A 15668-nucleotide genomic window follows, 5' to 3' on the forward strand; every position below is an offset into this window, starting at 1 on the left:
ACCTAGAGTAAAATCCTCTGCATCGCGTGCGTTCCACTCAGACGTACGTCGGTCAAACACGGTGTCCATGTTCAAGACTCTTTAGTCACAACACGTGTCATTTACGCTGGATTTGAAGGGGCAGATCGCAGCATCGCAACAGAAATATGGACACATAAAGAGGGACGGAGAGATGCACGAGGGAAAAGAGGAAAAAACTGGACCGATATAAGCACTTGAGGAATATCGGCTTGAACTTTGCCAATATGGCTGATTTTAAATAACCAAAGAGAAAATATGCGAATATCTCTGAAACACAGTATTGTTTTTGTCAGCCAAGACTATAACAATATCAATACGTTCCCAATATCCAACACTTCAGTTCTTACCGACTTAAAATCATTTGTTAGGCCTACTTTATATGAAACTGACAAAAGCGTTAGGTCGCATTCACACCTGGGACTCGGTTCGATTGGGGACCAAAATTGCAACATTATTTCAGATTTCCAACCGGCGTGGTTTGCGTTCACAACTCTTTTCTGTCAATCGAACCGACATTTTAAATGCTGCCTGTGGGGGCGCTGCAGCGAAACCTTCTACAGGAAAAACGGTGAACAAGAAACACGCTTCTCAGATTGGTCGATTAAACTCCACTTCCTGGTCTGTCTTTTGTTTACAAAATGGAGCGGTATCAGACTGTGACTGTGTTGGTTTTTCTTTACGCACAGTATCTACGCTTTGAACGCATGGGTCTTTTTACGGACGAAATGGGAGAGAAATGAGCCGATACTCATCATGAGATCAGATGATGCCAGACGAGGGACTAAAGCGGGACTAACGGACCCCGGAGATATTTTTTCTTCACATGACAACGGCGAAGGCTCCGGGCAGAGACATCGAAAACTACTTATGACGGGTCATCACCTACAGCTGTGTATGACCAGTGCTCAGTCTCAAAGACCTGACTGATGATGACAGTTGGATGACTGTTGAAACCTTTTAGTTGATACAACAAATCAAAACAAAGTCCAGTTGAAATATTTAATTTTTTTCAAATCCTTATGACGACTGTCCGAGGGAAAGAGACGCAGAGCGAGGTCATAAACATGATCTGATCAGGGCTCTGGACTCTGGCGCTGCACGGCTTTTGGTGTAAATGTCGTATTAACTGATCGCTCTAACGTGTCTGCGTTTTCATTTACATTCTGTAATGAATGTCGTGATTGTCTCCACGCTATTCGGTCTTTGCGTTACTCGTTTGTGTTTGTTTGTAACAGACGCACAATGTCCTACAACTTTCTCTTCCTGGTTTTGTTCCGCTCTCTGGCTCAGTTGCGTTCACAAACCAAATGATGCACTTCAGAGTTCGTGTGAACCGGGCCGAGACCCGCGTTTTCACCCGGACCAGGATTCGCTTCTTTGGTTCGGATCAGAGTCCGTTTGCACCGGACTACCTGAGCAAACGGGCCAGGATTCGGATCAGGAGGGAACTGAACATTGTGGAGTTTTATTGTAGACAGCCTGTGCAATATTCGTGTTGTCTAATCAGCATCTTGATGCTACAACTGTGAGGGGATGGATTATCACGACAAAGGAAATCTGCACATAACACAGATTTAGACTTTTATATATTTGTGAACAAAATTTGAGAGAAATGCGTTTATAGAAAAGGTTTCTTGTCTGAGTTTTTTTTTTAACTATGTTCAAAATATGTCCAGTTGAAATGTTTAAACAGTATTTATAATTTCCTTTCTGTATCATATACAAAGGACGGAATTTACCACAGACCTTAACTCTTAAGAATAACAACAACTATTACAGGGAAAATGGAACTCTTTTAATATTAGTTCATGATTATATCGGTGTTATATAATTAGTGTCTGAGGCACTTTCAGTTATCTTTTGTATGAATTGTGCTCTACAAATAAACCTGCCTTATGTCTTCCTCTCTTCTGCTGTGTAAAGCCCTGGCTCGTTACTCCGGTAGTTGGAGCGGTCCCCATACTGTGTGGGTTGGCAGCCGCAGATTGTCAGCAATTTGAGATCTATTTGAGATGTTTTGTCATGTTGCGTCGTCACTTCATGATGTCACTTCTGACTGTTCTTGATCTGCTGGTCAAAACATGTTGGCTTCGCCATCTAAAGAAAGGCCTTTTAAGCACTTCCTCCTGCAGCTCAAACCTGTTTAGACTGCCTCCCTTTTTTGTTTTTTTCCCCCAGTTCAGATCTCTTTTCCTAATGCACCTATACAAACTTTTGGAATACATTTGGACAGCTCGATTAAGCGGTTTTATATTGTTGTTTCACTTCTAGTTGTTTGAAGAATGAAAATAAAATCGTACAATGACAGTGTCCTAAAGCAAAACAAAGCCTCCAATACTCGTGTCCTGAAAAGCCCAGTCGTCCCACACACCCCCCTCTACACCCCCCTCTCCACAGACGCAGGTAATTCACAGGGCAGACTTGGCTCTGCACTCTAGGCCTGTTTCATTACAGACTCCCACAAATGTCAGCAGCTCCTCTGCGGCTTCTTTCTCTGATGTGTCCGATGCCAAAGGGCAGGTTCAGGCCGGAGTCATTCGATGTGTTGTTTTAGCTTGAAACAATTGATCACCAAATACAGTCGCCGTGGCCTTCCCCACTACACCTGCTCTGTGTAAGACAGTGATATTTAGAATGCAAAAAGCATAATATCCACTCTTTAATGTAGTGCAATAAGCTAAAATGTGATTGCCGAGTGCTGCAATATAGTCGTTTGATTTTAGGAAAGTAGCTGTATTCTAAATTACGGTTGTCAAAAAAATAAATTCTAAATTGATACTAAAAGTAGGCTAAATATTAATTTGAGCAGGTATCGATACTTTCGGTCATTTCCCTCGCTGGGTGTTTAGCACAGAGCAGCCCCTCCTTCAGCTCTGCTCTCACACTCAGTATAATAGTGTATCCCAAAAGGTTTACTCGAGCTAAAACCTTGGATAAAGTTATAAAACTAAATGCAGCCATTGTAAAAATGTAGGATAGAAGAACTGCTGCCAGACGGTGTTGAGAGAAGAAGGTGTTTTGATAAAAACTGCAGAATTGTCAAGTGTCGCTAGCGTTAGCTTAGCGGCCCATTCACTGCTATGGCTTAGCCTTAGCTTATCCTAGCTGCTTCTATTAGTGCATCAGTATCAGTTAGCATTGGATATTGAGCAGTTTTTCTCTTACAATTCTAAACAAAAGTAAATTATATTAATGTCAAATGTATAGTTGCATGTTTAATGTTTGAATGAATGAACTGTTATGCACCAAACTGAGACAGCAGTCTCACTGTTCACTGATAAAGCAGTGTTTTAACATAATGGTCATGGGCCAAATCCAGTCAGTAAATAGTTTATATTGTAGCTTATATCACCAAGTACAGTATAAGGCAAGGCAACTTTATTTATATTGCACATTTTGTACACAAGGCAACTCAATGTGCATTTATGAATATTGCAACTGATAATTCAAATATTTAATTAGAACAAATTAGACCTTTTTACAATGATTTCTGAAGAACATGGTAGAAACAAATAAACTAATATAGTAGAAACTACGGCAGAGCGGGACTTCCGCTTTTGATTAAAGGACTTTTATTCAGTCACTGTGCCTTGGATTACTTTGCCTTTTTTCCCGATTTTTCCATCAGGGCATATTTTATTATTCATTTAAACTAATATAGTGCTGAGTGTTCTGCAATGTATATAAAAAGACACAAGCTAATACAAATCTAATCAGCGATATTTTTTTACCGCGGTATCTGTGAACTGAATATCGACTTTATTCAGTTCCAAATAGAGTTTGAAACTTTAGTATTGTGAAAACACAACTGTAAATACCCTCAAGAGAAAGAGTGCAGTATTCTGAACACATTTTCCCAACACGGTGGACAAGTGTGAGCGCACCCTTCTATTTTAGCATAATTTTGAGTCTGATTTAGTATTTTTGTTTTCACATAATTTAAGGAATACACACAACCATTTTGAAATCCCTCAATGAAATGTACGGATTTAACAGATTTACAGCAGCTCAGTAACAGGACACTACCGGGGTCCAAGTAAAATGAAGTTCTTTATGAGAGCTTCCACCAAGAAGACAAAAAAAATGAATGAAAACAGACCAAACACACAATGGAGTTCATCAGCCGATTGTCATGCACATGCAGGAGTCACTCAGACCCAGAGCAAACGGGAAAGCTCCACATAAACACCCACACCCCTGTAGCCTTAAGGCGACTGGCCACGATGTCACTATGAACTGAATTGGCTTGGTTTTCACACAACATCTGCCGGCAGGGAAGACTATTACAAAGGAAAGTGATTCATAGACGTGAAAGCGTCCGCGCAGTTCACTAAATGTACAAGCTGGAAGAGAAGGCTTTAGTGAAACATCGTCTTTATTTGGAGCCGTGTGGGAGGATTATCAATGTACACAGCGTTATATCACACTTGCGTAACCGACTCACATACTTTTGAAAAAGAACAGCTAATGTATAGTAGAACAGATCTTTTCATGACTCATTTCATACATACGCCCTCTCACTGAACATTTATCAAGCAGAGAGTGCTTTATCTAATTACTTTTGCTCAAAGAAACCATATATGATTGTCTGTGTGGGCTCTCAGTCGTACAGGAGTTGTCCATCTTCAATGAAGGTTCTTGATTCATCTTCTATACTCTGTAGTTGACACGTAGAACGTTTCGCCTCTTCATCCAAAAGGCTTCATCAGCGACACTAAAGTTTAAGCCCCGCCCGCAGACTAGATATAGACCAGTGGGAGGAGTTTAGCTTGGCTCAGTCCCTCCCCTCTATTAACGGCTACTCTCACCTGTGGGTAAACATCTTTGTGGTTCTAAGACTTTGTGGTTCTAATCTCTGATCTCAGCCGGTCACTGCCACCCGCCTACTAATCTGGCCTTGGGCTGAGTTTGATGTATATTTTAGGGACATTTGAGTCCTCAGAGGAACTCATATTTATCAGAAAAGTGCATTTGGAACAAACACCAAAGCCAGATGTGTCTCAGTCAGAGGAGTAAAAGTATGGAATAGTCCTTAACACCCTTAAACGCTTTCAAAAAAATGTTCAAATCTAATGTAATTAGTAGTTATAAGGCACTAGTGCTAACTCACATATAAACTCTCCTGTGTGCACTATATTTTGTCTTTACATTACATTATTGATTGATGTGTGGACTTGTGTGAATTAATTTTGTAACTAATTGATACAGAAACATAATCATTTTGTCCTCATCTTGCAGATGGTAAAACTGCTGTAGACTCGAAGTTGCTATTGAGTTGCAATAGGTTTTTTTCAATTTTTTTAAATTTATTTATCAGGGACGATACAATCAACATAGTTACAATTAATATTTGCAGCTGATGCGATGCCTGAAGAGCTTGTAGCTAGTGCTAATTCGCAGCTCATGTCCCTGGTTGGGCCTTTCTACACAGTTTACAATAATAAAATACATAAATACGACATTTGTATTTATGTTTGGCTTTAGATCAGTGTTTCACTTCAGCCAAAACCCTTTTCAGTCATTGTTTCATGTTTTGTAGTCAATCGTGTCTGTGTGAAGATACTGACTGAAATAAATAAAAAAACAAAATAATCTCACAGTCCTGGAGACTAGTTAGCGACCAGTTGGCGACTCGAGTCACCACTGAGTCACAGAGATGTCTCAATCAAGCAATCATTTTGTACAGACCAATATCACAAACAGGAGTTGCCTCACAGAGCTGCACCTGGAGATGGGAGTCTGTGCAGAGACTTCTCCAGACTCCATGTGGTCAGGCCATCACACTATTTGCTCTCCACAACCTGTGACACGTTCCTGTGACGTCCCTGCAATGTCTCCGAGACCTGTCAGACACCAAGGAGGTCCAACAGTCACAGGGAAATCGGTACAACTGAGAAGACGTCTCAGAAACGTCTTCGGCGTCTGGAGATGTTGCGGATACATCTCTGAGATGGTGATTTGGTTTGTGCACAAGCAATCCGAGTCACGGAGAGGTCACTGCAACTGCCAGTCGCCGCAGACAGGGCAACGTCTCCTCTGTTGAGATAGGCCTTTAATTTGACGAGTTGCAGAGACAAAATCACATGGCCACTCTCCTGACCAACATCAAGAAAGTGTTTGCTTTTGTCACCACTTTCGGACACTGTTATGAGAAAATAATTGGACCTTATGTTACATTCTCTGATAGAGTCTTTGTGGACTTTCTGATGACTTTTTTCAAGTGGATTGCCTCAATATTAACAGAAATATAAGCCATAAACCAAGATAACAACAACAACAACAACAACAAATCAGCATTTTGACAGTTGCCGTAGTAACCGCCTTAAAATAGAATGATGTGATGTCAGGTGAATGTAGCCTATTCTGATTTCTGTGAATATAAATGTTGCCAACAGCTAGTGCATGAACTGGAATGAAGCAGTTTAAGACATGCTTTGTACAGAAGGCTATTTGAGCTCCGAAACGCTCCGCTGTCAACCCTGCCAAGCACCGCCTCATGACCTCAGCAGGTATAGCAAACTGTTGTGAGTTGGACTGAATAAATCCAGTTATTGAATGAAACCAAACACATCTCCAGGTGCTGCACGTTTGTCGAGAGGGAACAATATTAAATCAAGGTCAAAAGTTCAAAAAAGCTGATCAATTGCGCATTACGGGCCCTTTAATTGACGGCAGGGCAACTCACCTGTCAAGGCAAACATGACTCACGCTCCAAAACAGCAGGGAACAATGGGCGGGTAATGAGGGAATGTACAGAACAGAGCTTTTCTTTCTTAACCCCCACAGTGCAATCATCTCTGTGAAAGACATTTCTTTGTGCTATTTCTCTACAGACTTCGTAATCAAGGGCTTTATTTAAACATAGGCCGGTTTTTCATGTTCTGCTCTTTTCTATCAAGAGCAGATAGAAGAACTGAGAGTTCTTGATGAACTCTCAGTTCATCAAGAACTGAGAGTCAAAAGGTGTTGAATGTGTAGCCCAGTCTAAAAAATGCTAATTTAGACTAAGCTGACTATGTGCATAAGATCATTGGATAAAAAAAGAAATAAATATTCAGTTTGATTAAAATGCTTTCAAATCGACCTAAATAAATAATTAATTTACTGTATGTATAAATAGTTAAAAAAAACAAATAAGCCTAATGTTATAAAAAGTTAATTTGCATAAGAAAGGTTTTTATTTTATTTTATTGGGCGATGCACCTGTAACATCCTATCGGAGATGGATGGGCAAAAGGAAAGTCTAGCGCTCGAGTCCCTCGGCTTTTAGCAGCGAACTGAACAGATGTAAGGAAGCCAGACCAGGTGGATGCAGAGTCTACAAGCTCTGGTTGGATTTGTTGTCACCTGTGATGTGAGTACACGCTGTATTTATGATGTCTCGTCTCATCTCATCTGCCGCCTAGCCCGGTCACTACCATCTACCATCTAGAACCAAGTGTTCGTGAGTACTCTGAAAACACCAGGTGCAAGTGCTATTTATTTATTTATTTTCGGCTTGCATGGCAAGTGAAGAGGCCATTTTTTATGTTTGTATGGCCACAACGATCACAAGCACCAACAGGCCTACGACAAACACAGAAGTGAACTGAACTCAGGATTTTAGGTAACGAACAGAGAGGAAACAAGGGGGTGTTCTAAGAGTAATTGTGCCAACCCACTGTTTATTTATTTTTGCCAATTCCATATTTTTTTCATTACTAAATTTCTATTTTTTTCATTTAACTTCACTGTGTGTGTGTTGTTTATATTTTTTTGTGTATTTTAAGAGGTTACAAAGATTTAAAAGTTTTAAAGAGTATTCATTTTCTTAGTGGAAGTAAGTAATTCACCTGTATTTCTTTCGCTAACTGGAGGCACCCTCATTTATAACTAGTAGTAGTAGTACTACTAGCTTTAGGAGTCATTATTTTCTCGTATGTCCTGTTTACAAGATTATTTATTGTAAAGTAAAAGTACCCAGGACCCCGCCCATAGTTTACCACCATAATTAACTAGTTTGAAAACCTTGGTCACATGGGACGAGTGTTACAAATGGCAGCATTCTTGTTTAGGGGAGAAAAATATACTATTATAGAACATCTGGAAATGCAATGGAAATGAACAAAAACAGAAGCATGTCCTCATTGGCTTTGCTGCTCAGTGTAGCTCTCCATACAAGTCCATTCAAAATGTTACTTTGATCGTTTAGCAAAACAAAGCTAGCTTATTAGCAACAGCGGTTTTAGCATTTAGCACCCAACGTTGGTTCAATTCATTCCTATGTTTCAAATTGGGATCATGCTAGGATAGCTGACATCGTAGAAATGTACTAGCCTTGCATTAGCCTAGCGCCACAAAACTCTTCAAACATAAGAACTGCTTGAATTACAAAAAAAATATCTCCAGGTACACAGCAACACTCTATGTCAAAAATCCTGAAATATCCCTTTAACAAAACACATCAACCTTAAGACCGTTCACTAACTTCTCAAGCTAAAGACACAAAAAAACCTCCATTTGTCCATCAATGGGGAACATGCTTTGAATATTGTTCACTTCTGTTGTCATGTTATGGCAATAATGTGAGCGCTCATTAAGTAATGAATGTCACTTTTTCCTTATCCCTTGTTATGTATACTCTGATTTCACGTTCTCTGGAGTTGCTTTGTTAACCCGCGGACCCCCCGCGCAGCGACTCAGCCGAAATGGCTTAGGATCTGAATAAAAGCGTTTTTCCCTCAAGCCATGGATGTGTACAAAGACGACGCGATCCCGACAGGGATCTCGAAACGCACACACAGCTCGTAACATGTAACCGAGTACATGTGTATCGGCTCAGCGTACACAGATGGGAGCTTATGATGAGATAATGGAGCGGTAAGAGGCTGTGGGTTAGCGCTCACATGTCGTTTCATTACAGAGAAATGTGTCAGAGAGGTTCATGTGCTAAGAGCGAGAGGCGAGCATGGGGAATTAGAAATCTAGTAAACCTGTGATGAGAAAGTCTTTAGCAGACCATCCTCCTGACGAGTCCACTTAAATATTGCACTGATGTGTGTGGAAGTCACTGCCTCAGGTTTCTCAGGGTTGGGTTCATGAGTGAATGGAGATTGATGAGTTAAGGGGAAGGAGTCGACTCGAAAGACAAAGCTTCGAAAGTCATTTTACACGACCTGACCAAAAAAAAAGGTGGAGTGGCTGCAGTTGGTCAGGTCTAGGTTCAGCAACACTATGAGCCCAAAGAATGAGATCAGCTGATGACCTGAACATCCTGAAGGACCAGGTTATTCCATCAATGGGTTTCTTCTTCACTGATGGCACGGGCAACTTCTTCCGAGATGACAATGCCAGGATTTGCCAGGACTCACATTCTCAAAGAGTGGTTCAGGGAGCATGAGTTGGATCGGCCACCACAGAGTCCAGATCTTAACCCCATTGGGAATCTTTGTGATGTGCTGGAAATGAATGCCAATCTGGATCTTTGGACACTGAAGACGTTTATTGTGAATGTGCAGTGATCAAAGTTAAAAACGCTGGTCAATGGTCATGAAATTTGGGTCTCAGTGAGTTTCCTTCGCAGGGTGGGCGGGTGAACCCTTAGAGATAGGGTGAGGAGTTCAGTCACCCGGGAGGAGCTCGGAGAGGAGCTGCTGCTCCTTCAAGTTGAAAGGAACCGGCTCAGGTGGCTCGGGCTCCTGTTTCGGATGCTTTCTGGGGAGGTTTTCTGACCATATCCCACCAAGAGGAGGCCTTGGGGAAGACCCCAAATGCCTTTGTCATTTGCCTTTGACTTCAGCCTGTGATCTCAGCTTGAACATTAAAGCTAAGGTCTGTCTCACATCCTCAGATAGACTGTTCCACATTTATCGGCATAAACAGACCGTGTTTAGTCCTGACTCTGGGCCTCAGCCTGCATAGGTAAATGTACAGTCTAAGTGTGTATAGTTTACCTGTATACATGTGCCAGTGTGCTCCTTGCACAGGCTGCAGCTCAGCGCCCAGCGACTCGACGGGATGTGGGACACCTTCGTGATCGGCTCCATCTTCTCCGGACAGCCGATACTCACCTACAGAAGTACAACCAGATACATTACTACTAGATACTCACCTACAGAAGTACAACCAGATACATTACTACTAGATACTCACCTACAGAAGTACAACCAGATACATTACTACTAGATACTCACCTACAGAAGTACAACCAGATACATTACTACTAGATACTCACCTACAGAAGTACAACCAGATACATTACTACTAGATACTCACCTACAGAAGTACAACCAGATACATTACTACTAGATACTCACCTACAGAAGTACAACCAGATACATTACTGCTAGATACTCACCTACAGAAGTACAACTAAACACATTACTACCCTCAGAGGTGGTCAGTGGCAAATTAAATGTATTAGTACTTAAGTAGATTATTGTGATTAATGTTTTGGTTGAGGAATTCTTAAATCCACGTGTCCTTGTGTTTTATTGATTTGAAAAGCCTGAAAATGCGCATTCCACCACTGACTCACGACAAAGAAGAAGGTTTGTCCCCGTTGTGTTGCAGGGGAGTGAATTCAGGCGCCTTTGACGTGTTTTTGAAGCTGCAAAGTTATTGTTCGAACACTTATTGAAACAGATTTGTACTTTCAACTTTTAATACTAGTATTCTAATAGTAATACTTTCATTTACGCAATAACCGCCAGAGTTCGCGACCAGCTCCATTCAAACTACTACTGATCTCCCTGGGTGTCTGACAATCCCTGTTTATCAAACTACAGTTTGGCAGAGTTTGCCTGAACCTGCAGATGGAACTGTCTCCAATGTAACGTATACTGTACATTCCATTCAGAAAACCCACCAGAAACTCCCAAAAAACATGGAATGAGGAAGCCACTAAACTAATGTGTAGGAGTGTCCAAACTCATTCCTAACTTTTGTAACGTATGGTAGAATCCCAGTTCTTCACAGGGACAAGTTTTTAGGCACATTTCACAACCTGCAGGGTCACTTTTCTGGTTCACTGTCACAGAAACGATAGAAAACTTGATACAAATGTTTTAGAATTAGATGCATAGTGTTTTTCCTTCCGATCTCTGTCCCCAAATCGGCAGCCGTCGGACCGTTCGCCTTCCATCGTAATCGTTGCTTTCGCTCGATAAAGTTGACTTTGCTCCGTTTTGACTTTGTGGTCCTGGTGAGCAAACACACTTTTGCCGACTAAAACGCCGAATAAAAATTAACAGAAGGGACAACAAGCTACGGATCTTATTTCAATATTCATCACTTACAAATAGAAACAACACTTTGAATTCCTCTCTCTTACCAAAGCTTTCCAAACAGTAGTTCTCCAAAGCTATTTGCAACTCTTTTTGGTCAGCTAAACGTCTTCTAGATTCAGTCAAATAAAACAAAATGGCCCGATTTGTCAAAGAATCATCCAGATACAACACTTTTTGTTGGAAGAAAATCGCACACCACAATGGCATCCGCTGAAAAGCACAAGTAGCTAAACGCCCCACTTACGCCTTCTATCTGGACAACTTGTAATCTTTACTATTCTAACGAAAACCACTTGCCCCGTCTTACTCTTTACAACTGTTTTCACTTTGGTCCGTTTTATTTCGCTGTAAACAAAATATTTGCGGCTTGCTGAACTGCTGTGTGTCTACGTTTTTCTTTTTTTTTTCGCCGTTTCTTTTCTTTTACGGCGCACATCTGGAGGCCATCGTTCCCTGATTGTTTTATTTAGCACTAAATCTCTGGATTAACTTTGGTCTTCGCATGTGAAAAAAAGAAAAAAAAGTCAGATTTTCCACCGAGGCTTCCCAAAAGTCGCAGATACCGATCGACGCATAAATGGCTTTATTGTTTGTTGCTTGATCATTATATTGAGTATTTTTTCCGCTCCGCCACGCCAAGACCCCTGCTTGTAAAATATCTCGTCTTCAAAGCGGGAACACATGCACCCTTTGGAAAGACAGAAAAGCCCTCCATTGTGCCCAGCCTATTGATAGTTTTGGCCCAATCGCCGCTTCACCAAATCCAGGCAGAACTCATTGACCAGTGCCAAACCGTCGGGCAGAATAGACTGTAGGGCTCTCATCGCCGAATCACCAATGTCCCGCTTCCTTCCTCCTTCTGTAGGAACTATTCATTTTTTGGGGGGGTAGATCTTTCCTCACTGGCACAAACCTCTACTCTTTTAAAGGGCTTATCTCACCGGAGAGAGTTGCGGAGACGTTGCGGAGACTGCCGTGACAGACAGTCTTCGCAACGTCACGGATTGATAGCGCGCAAACAAAGAGCCTAATTCACCTGCCAAGAAACTAGTTGGAGACTAGAGTCGCTGCTAGTCACAGAGATGGGTCCCCTGGCAAGTCTCCAGGTTGTCTCGGTGAAAACAGGTCCGATTTCAGAGGGGTCTCTGCATTGTCTCCGAGAGGTCTCCGAGAGTTCTCTAGCAGTTGTGGGAATGTCGAGAACACTGTTTGTTGTCCTCAACCTGTGACATCGTTTCCGTGACGTCCCTGCAATGTCCCAGAGACCTGTCGGATACCGAGGAGATCTCAAAGACACGTACGGAGTCTCTTTTGAGTTCTCCTTGGTGTCCGACACCGGAAAAAGTGACAGACGAATGTTCATGTCTGGGCCCTGTTGTTCCTGATGTTGTATTGTGTTGCTGCTCCAGACAGAGATCATTGCTGCAGAGTGAACAGAGTGGAATGCAACAGCTCAGGAGTTGTTTAATCCTTACTCATGTGCATCGTGAGGCCAATATTTGGGAAGCTACGCGAAGGAGTGGGTTATTACTGCATCGATTAGCAGTGCTGCTTTGAAAAAAATCCTCCTAAAAGGCGAGACGCTGCAGGTGAAAACATTGATCTCCCTTAACATCTGAGTTTTAATATCCGAGTAAGCGAGCGGGAGATAACCAGGAGGTAACTACAATATCGCGCCGCAAAAGCCGGCTTCCCTCGCGTATTCATTCACAATTATAGAAATATCTAATATCCACGTGTACTGCGGGAGAAGATGGAGATGATGCTGTTATCCAAATATGGTCATTTCCTTTCTGGTAGACAGCAGCGGTTAAAGACACTTTAGTAGCTCCTACAGACTCCAAACCTTTTTTTTTTAAGAGGGATTGTTCATAAACTATTTCCCAGCGTGATTTATTGAGCTTTGAACCCCAAAAAACAAGGCATAACTCGAATTGTACAGACTTATAAAAGCCTAAATAAACAACTTATTCAAAATCCCCTCCAAGCAAATCATTGTAACTCATACATCAAAAGAATAAAACCAAACACTCCTACAGATTTCTTCTTCTGAAAGACTGAAGAGGCACCAAGAGCCCCCCCACACCTGCAGCACAGTGGAGGCGTCACAAGAGGAAGCAAAAAAGGGACAAAGAAGGATGTATCCGGGCAAGACTCACAGCCAAGCCTTCTACCCCTGCTATTGCTCTGGCTAATGGACGTTCACGTTGAGAATAAGACGACTGCATTCGTCTGCTACGCTCTCCAGGAGATGGTGAAAGACTGTTGTGGAGCGGCGGGAGCTGCGCTGGAGGAAGAGGAAGGAGGAGGTTGAGGAGCTGACCAGTGCAGGACACCACGCTCAGGTCCTACGCTCAGGGCTAACCCAACACCTGATCTATGCAATTTTGTTGTACAGTTGTGTAATGACAAATAAAGCACTTATTTAAAGGGATATTTCAGGATTTTTGACATCATTTCCTAGTTATCCAGAGTGTTGCTGATTTCTGGAGATATTTCTTTTGTAATTCATACAGTTCTTATATTTGAAGAGTTTCGTGGCGCTAGGCTTGTGCTAGGCTAGTGCATTTCTATGGTATCAGCTAGCCTGCATTAAAAACAGTCTGACCCGCTCCACAGGGCACCTGAGGCAAATCACTTATAACGCCAGACTAACCAGATAAATGTCTGTGTCGATAGAATCATTATTGGAATATAACTGCCCTTCCATCACATGAATGATCGCACTTTGAGGGACTATTTTCTAGCAGATCACTCCGCCGCTGCGTAGCTAATATCAGTGGTTCTCAACCTTTTGGAGCCGCGACCCCCATTATAACAGGTAAAGGGGTTCGTGAACCCCCACCCGGGCTATTGTTAAATAGTGGAGATAAGTTCTCATAATGTTGTTTATAGGACCGCATTTTATTTTTTTTATTTATTATTATTTATTATTATTTTTATTTATTTTTCATTATTTTTATTTTTATTTTTTTTATGTCTGCTTTTTTTTAAAAAAAAACATTAAGCCCCATTAAACAACAACAACAAAAACAAAGAAAAAAAACAAATGGCTGAAATAAAATTCATGAAACTACGAACAAATAATGGCACTCTGGTACAATAGCAAACACATGCTACAATTAAACATTAGATTATATGCTAATGAAAATATGTATACTTTATCTAAATTATCTGGCGACCCCCCAAATTTGTCTCGAGAAATATCCTGAAATATCCCTTTAACCTCTTACCCCCCGCCTTGACTGAGTGCATTTTCTCCAGTTCGCCTTTACCCGAAATCTAAAAGCTTCGGCGGGTCTTTGTTACATTTTTGAAGCGCATTTTTACGTCTCTTTTTCTCATGTTTCTCATGTCGGGTTTTTTGTCCCTCTTTTGTGGCGTTTTTTGTTGCCTTTATTGCTTTTATTCGTTGCTCTTTTGCCGCTTTTCTTGTCCTTCTTCAATGGAGGCTCTTGAGTCATCCACTGTACTCTGCAGTTCAAGTGTAGAACGTTTCGCCTCTCATCCGAAAGGCTTCGTCAGCGACACTAAAGTTAAAGCTCAGCCCGCAGACTAGATATAGACCAGTGGGAGGAGTTTAGCTTGGCTTAGTCCCTCCTCTATATTAACGGCTACTCTCATCTGTGGGTAAACATCCTTCTGTCGTGTTTTTGCCACTTTCACATCGCATTTTTGTGTCTCTTTTGGCACATTTTTGTCACGCTTAACCTTAAAAAAAAACAAATGTGCCCGTGTACATTTTCCAGACCGTTATTTTTTGCCCATCTCCTCGTTACCGTTTCACATGAGGCGGCCCTTTTCTAAACAAACAAAAAGCGTCTCATTCGGAAAAACGACGCTCTCGATTCACTTGCGGCGGGGGCCATGTTATTGCGGCCGCTATCTCCGCCACCGCGCCACCTCTCAGTGTGTTTATGCGCACACGAGTCTGCCATTTAAAAAAAACATCTTCATCTCCGGAGACATCCGCAGATATCCGACCAAAGACATGCAAATCACCCACTCACCCCCCCACCCTCTCCCCCACTGCGCGGGCGGCGGAGAGAGCAAACAAAAGCGGAAAAACAATGACACCAATCAAGGGTGACAGAAGGCAATTAGGAGCATGGGATCCCGCGCAGCCAAAATCCCTCCATTATCGGCGAATACATGAGAGAGGTGCACTCGAGAAAAAAAAAAGCAAAAAAAGCGCACCGGAACACACGGCCGCTGTTTGGGTCCTTTCAGAGCGTTTCAGGCTTCAAAAATACCTAATCACTCGGCAAAACGGCGGCCAATTTACCAATGTACCTGCCGACTACCAAAGGGTTTGAGAGAGCGGCGCAGGTAAAGCGGCGGCAGGTGTGGGCTTTTGAAAAGTGTCTAAACGGAGGCATT

The 15668-nt window shown here is 42.0% G+C and overlaps 1 protein-coding gene across 1 annotated transcript in view; it reads right to left on the minus strand.

Annotated features, from left to right (window-relative positions):
* The window catches only part of jade2 (jade family PHD finger 2), a 350732-nt gene that overhangs the window by 101200 nt on the left and 233864 nt on the right, over nucleotides 1-15668 (minus strand). The window contains exon 8 of the mRNA XM_079566323.1: nucleotides 9954-10070. Within this exon, the coding sequence (XP_079422449.1) occupies nucleotides 9954-10070 (117 nt within the window). The remainder of the gene's footprint in view (nucleotides 1-9953; nucleotides 10071-15668) is intronic.

The sequence above is a fragment of the Gobius niger genome (assembly GCF_951799975.1).
Source record: "Gobius niger genome assembly, chromosome: 11".
NCBI classification, from domain to species: domain Eukaryota; kingdom Metazoa; phylum Chordata; class Actinopteri; order Gobiiformes; family Gobiidae; genus Gobius; species Gobius niger.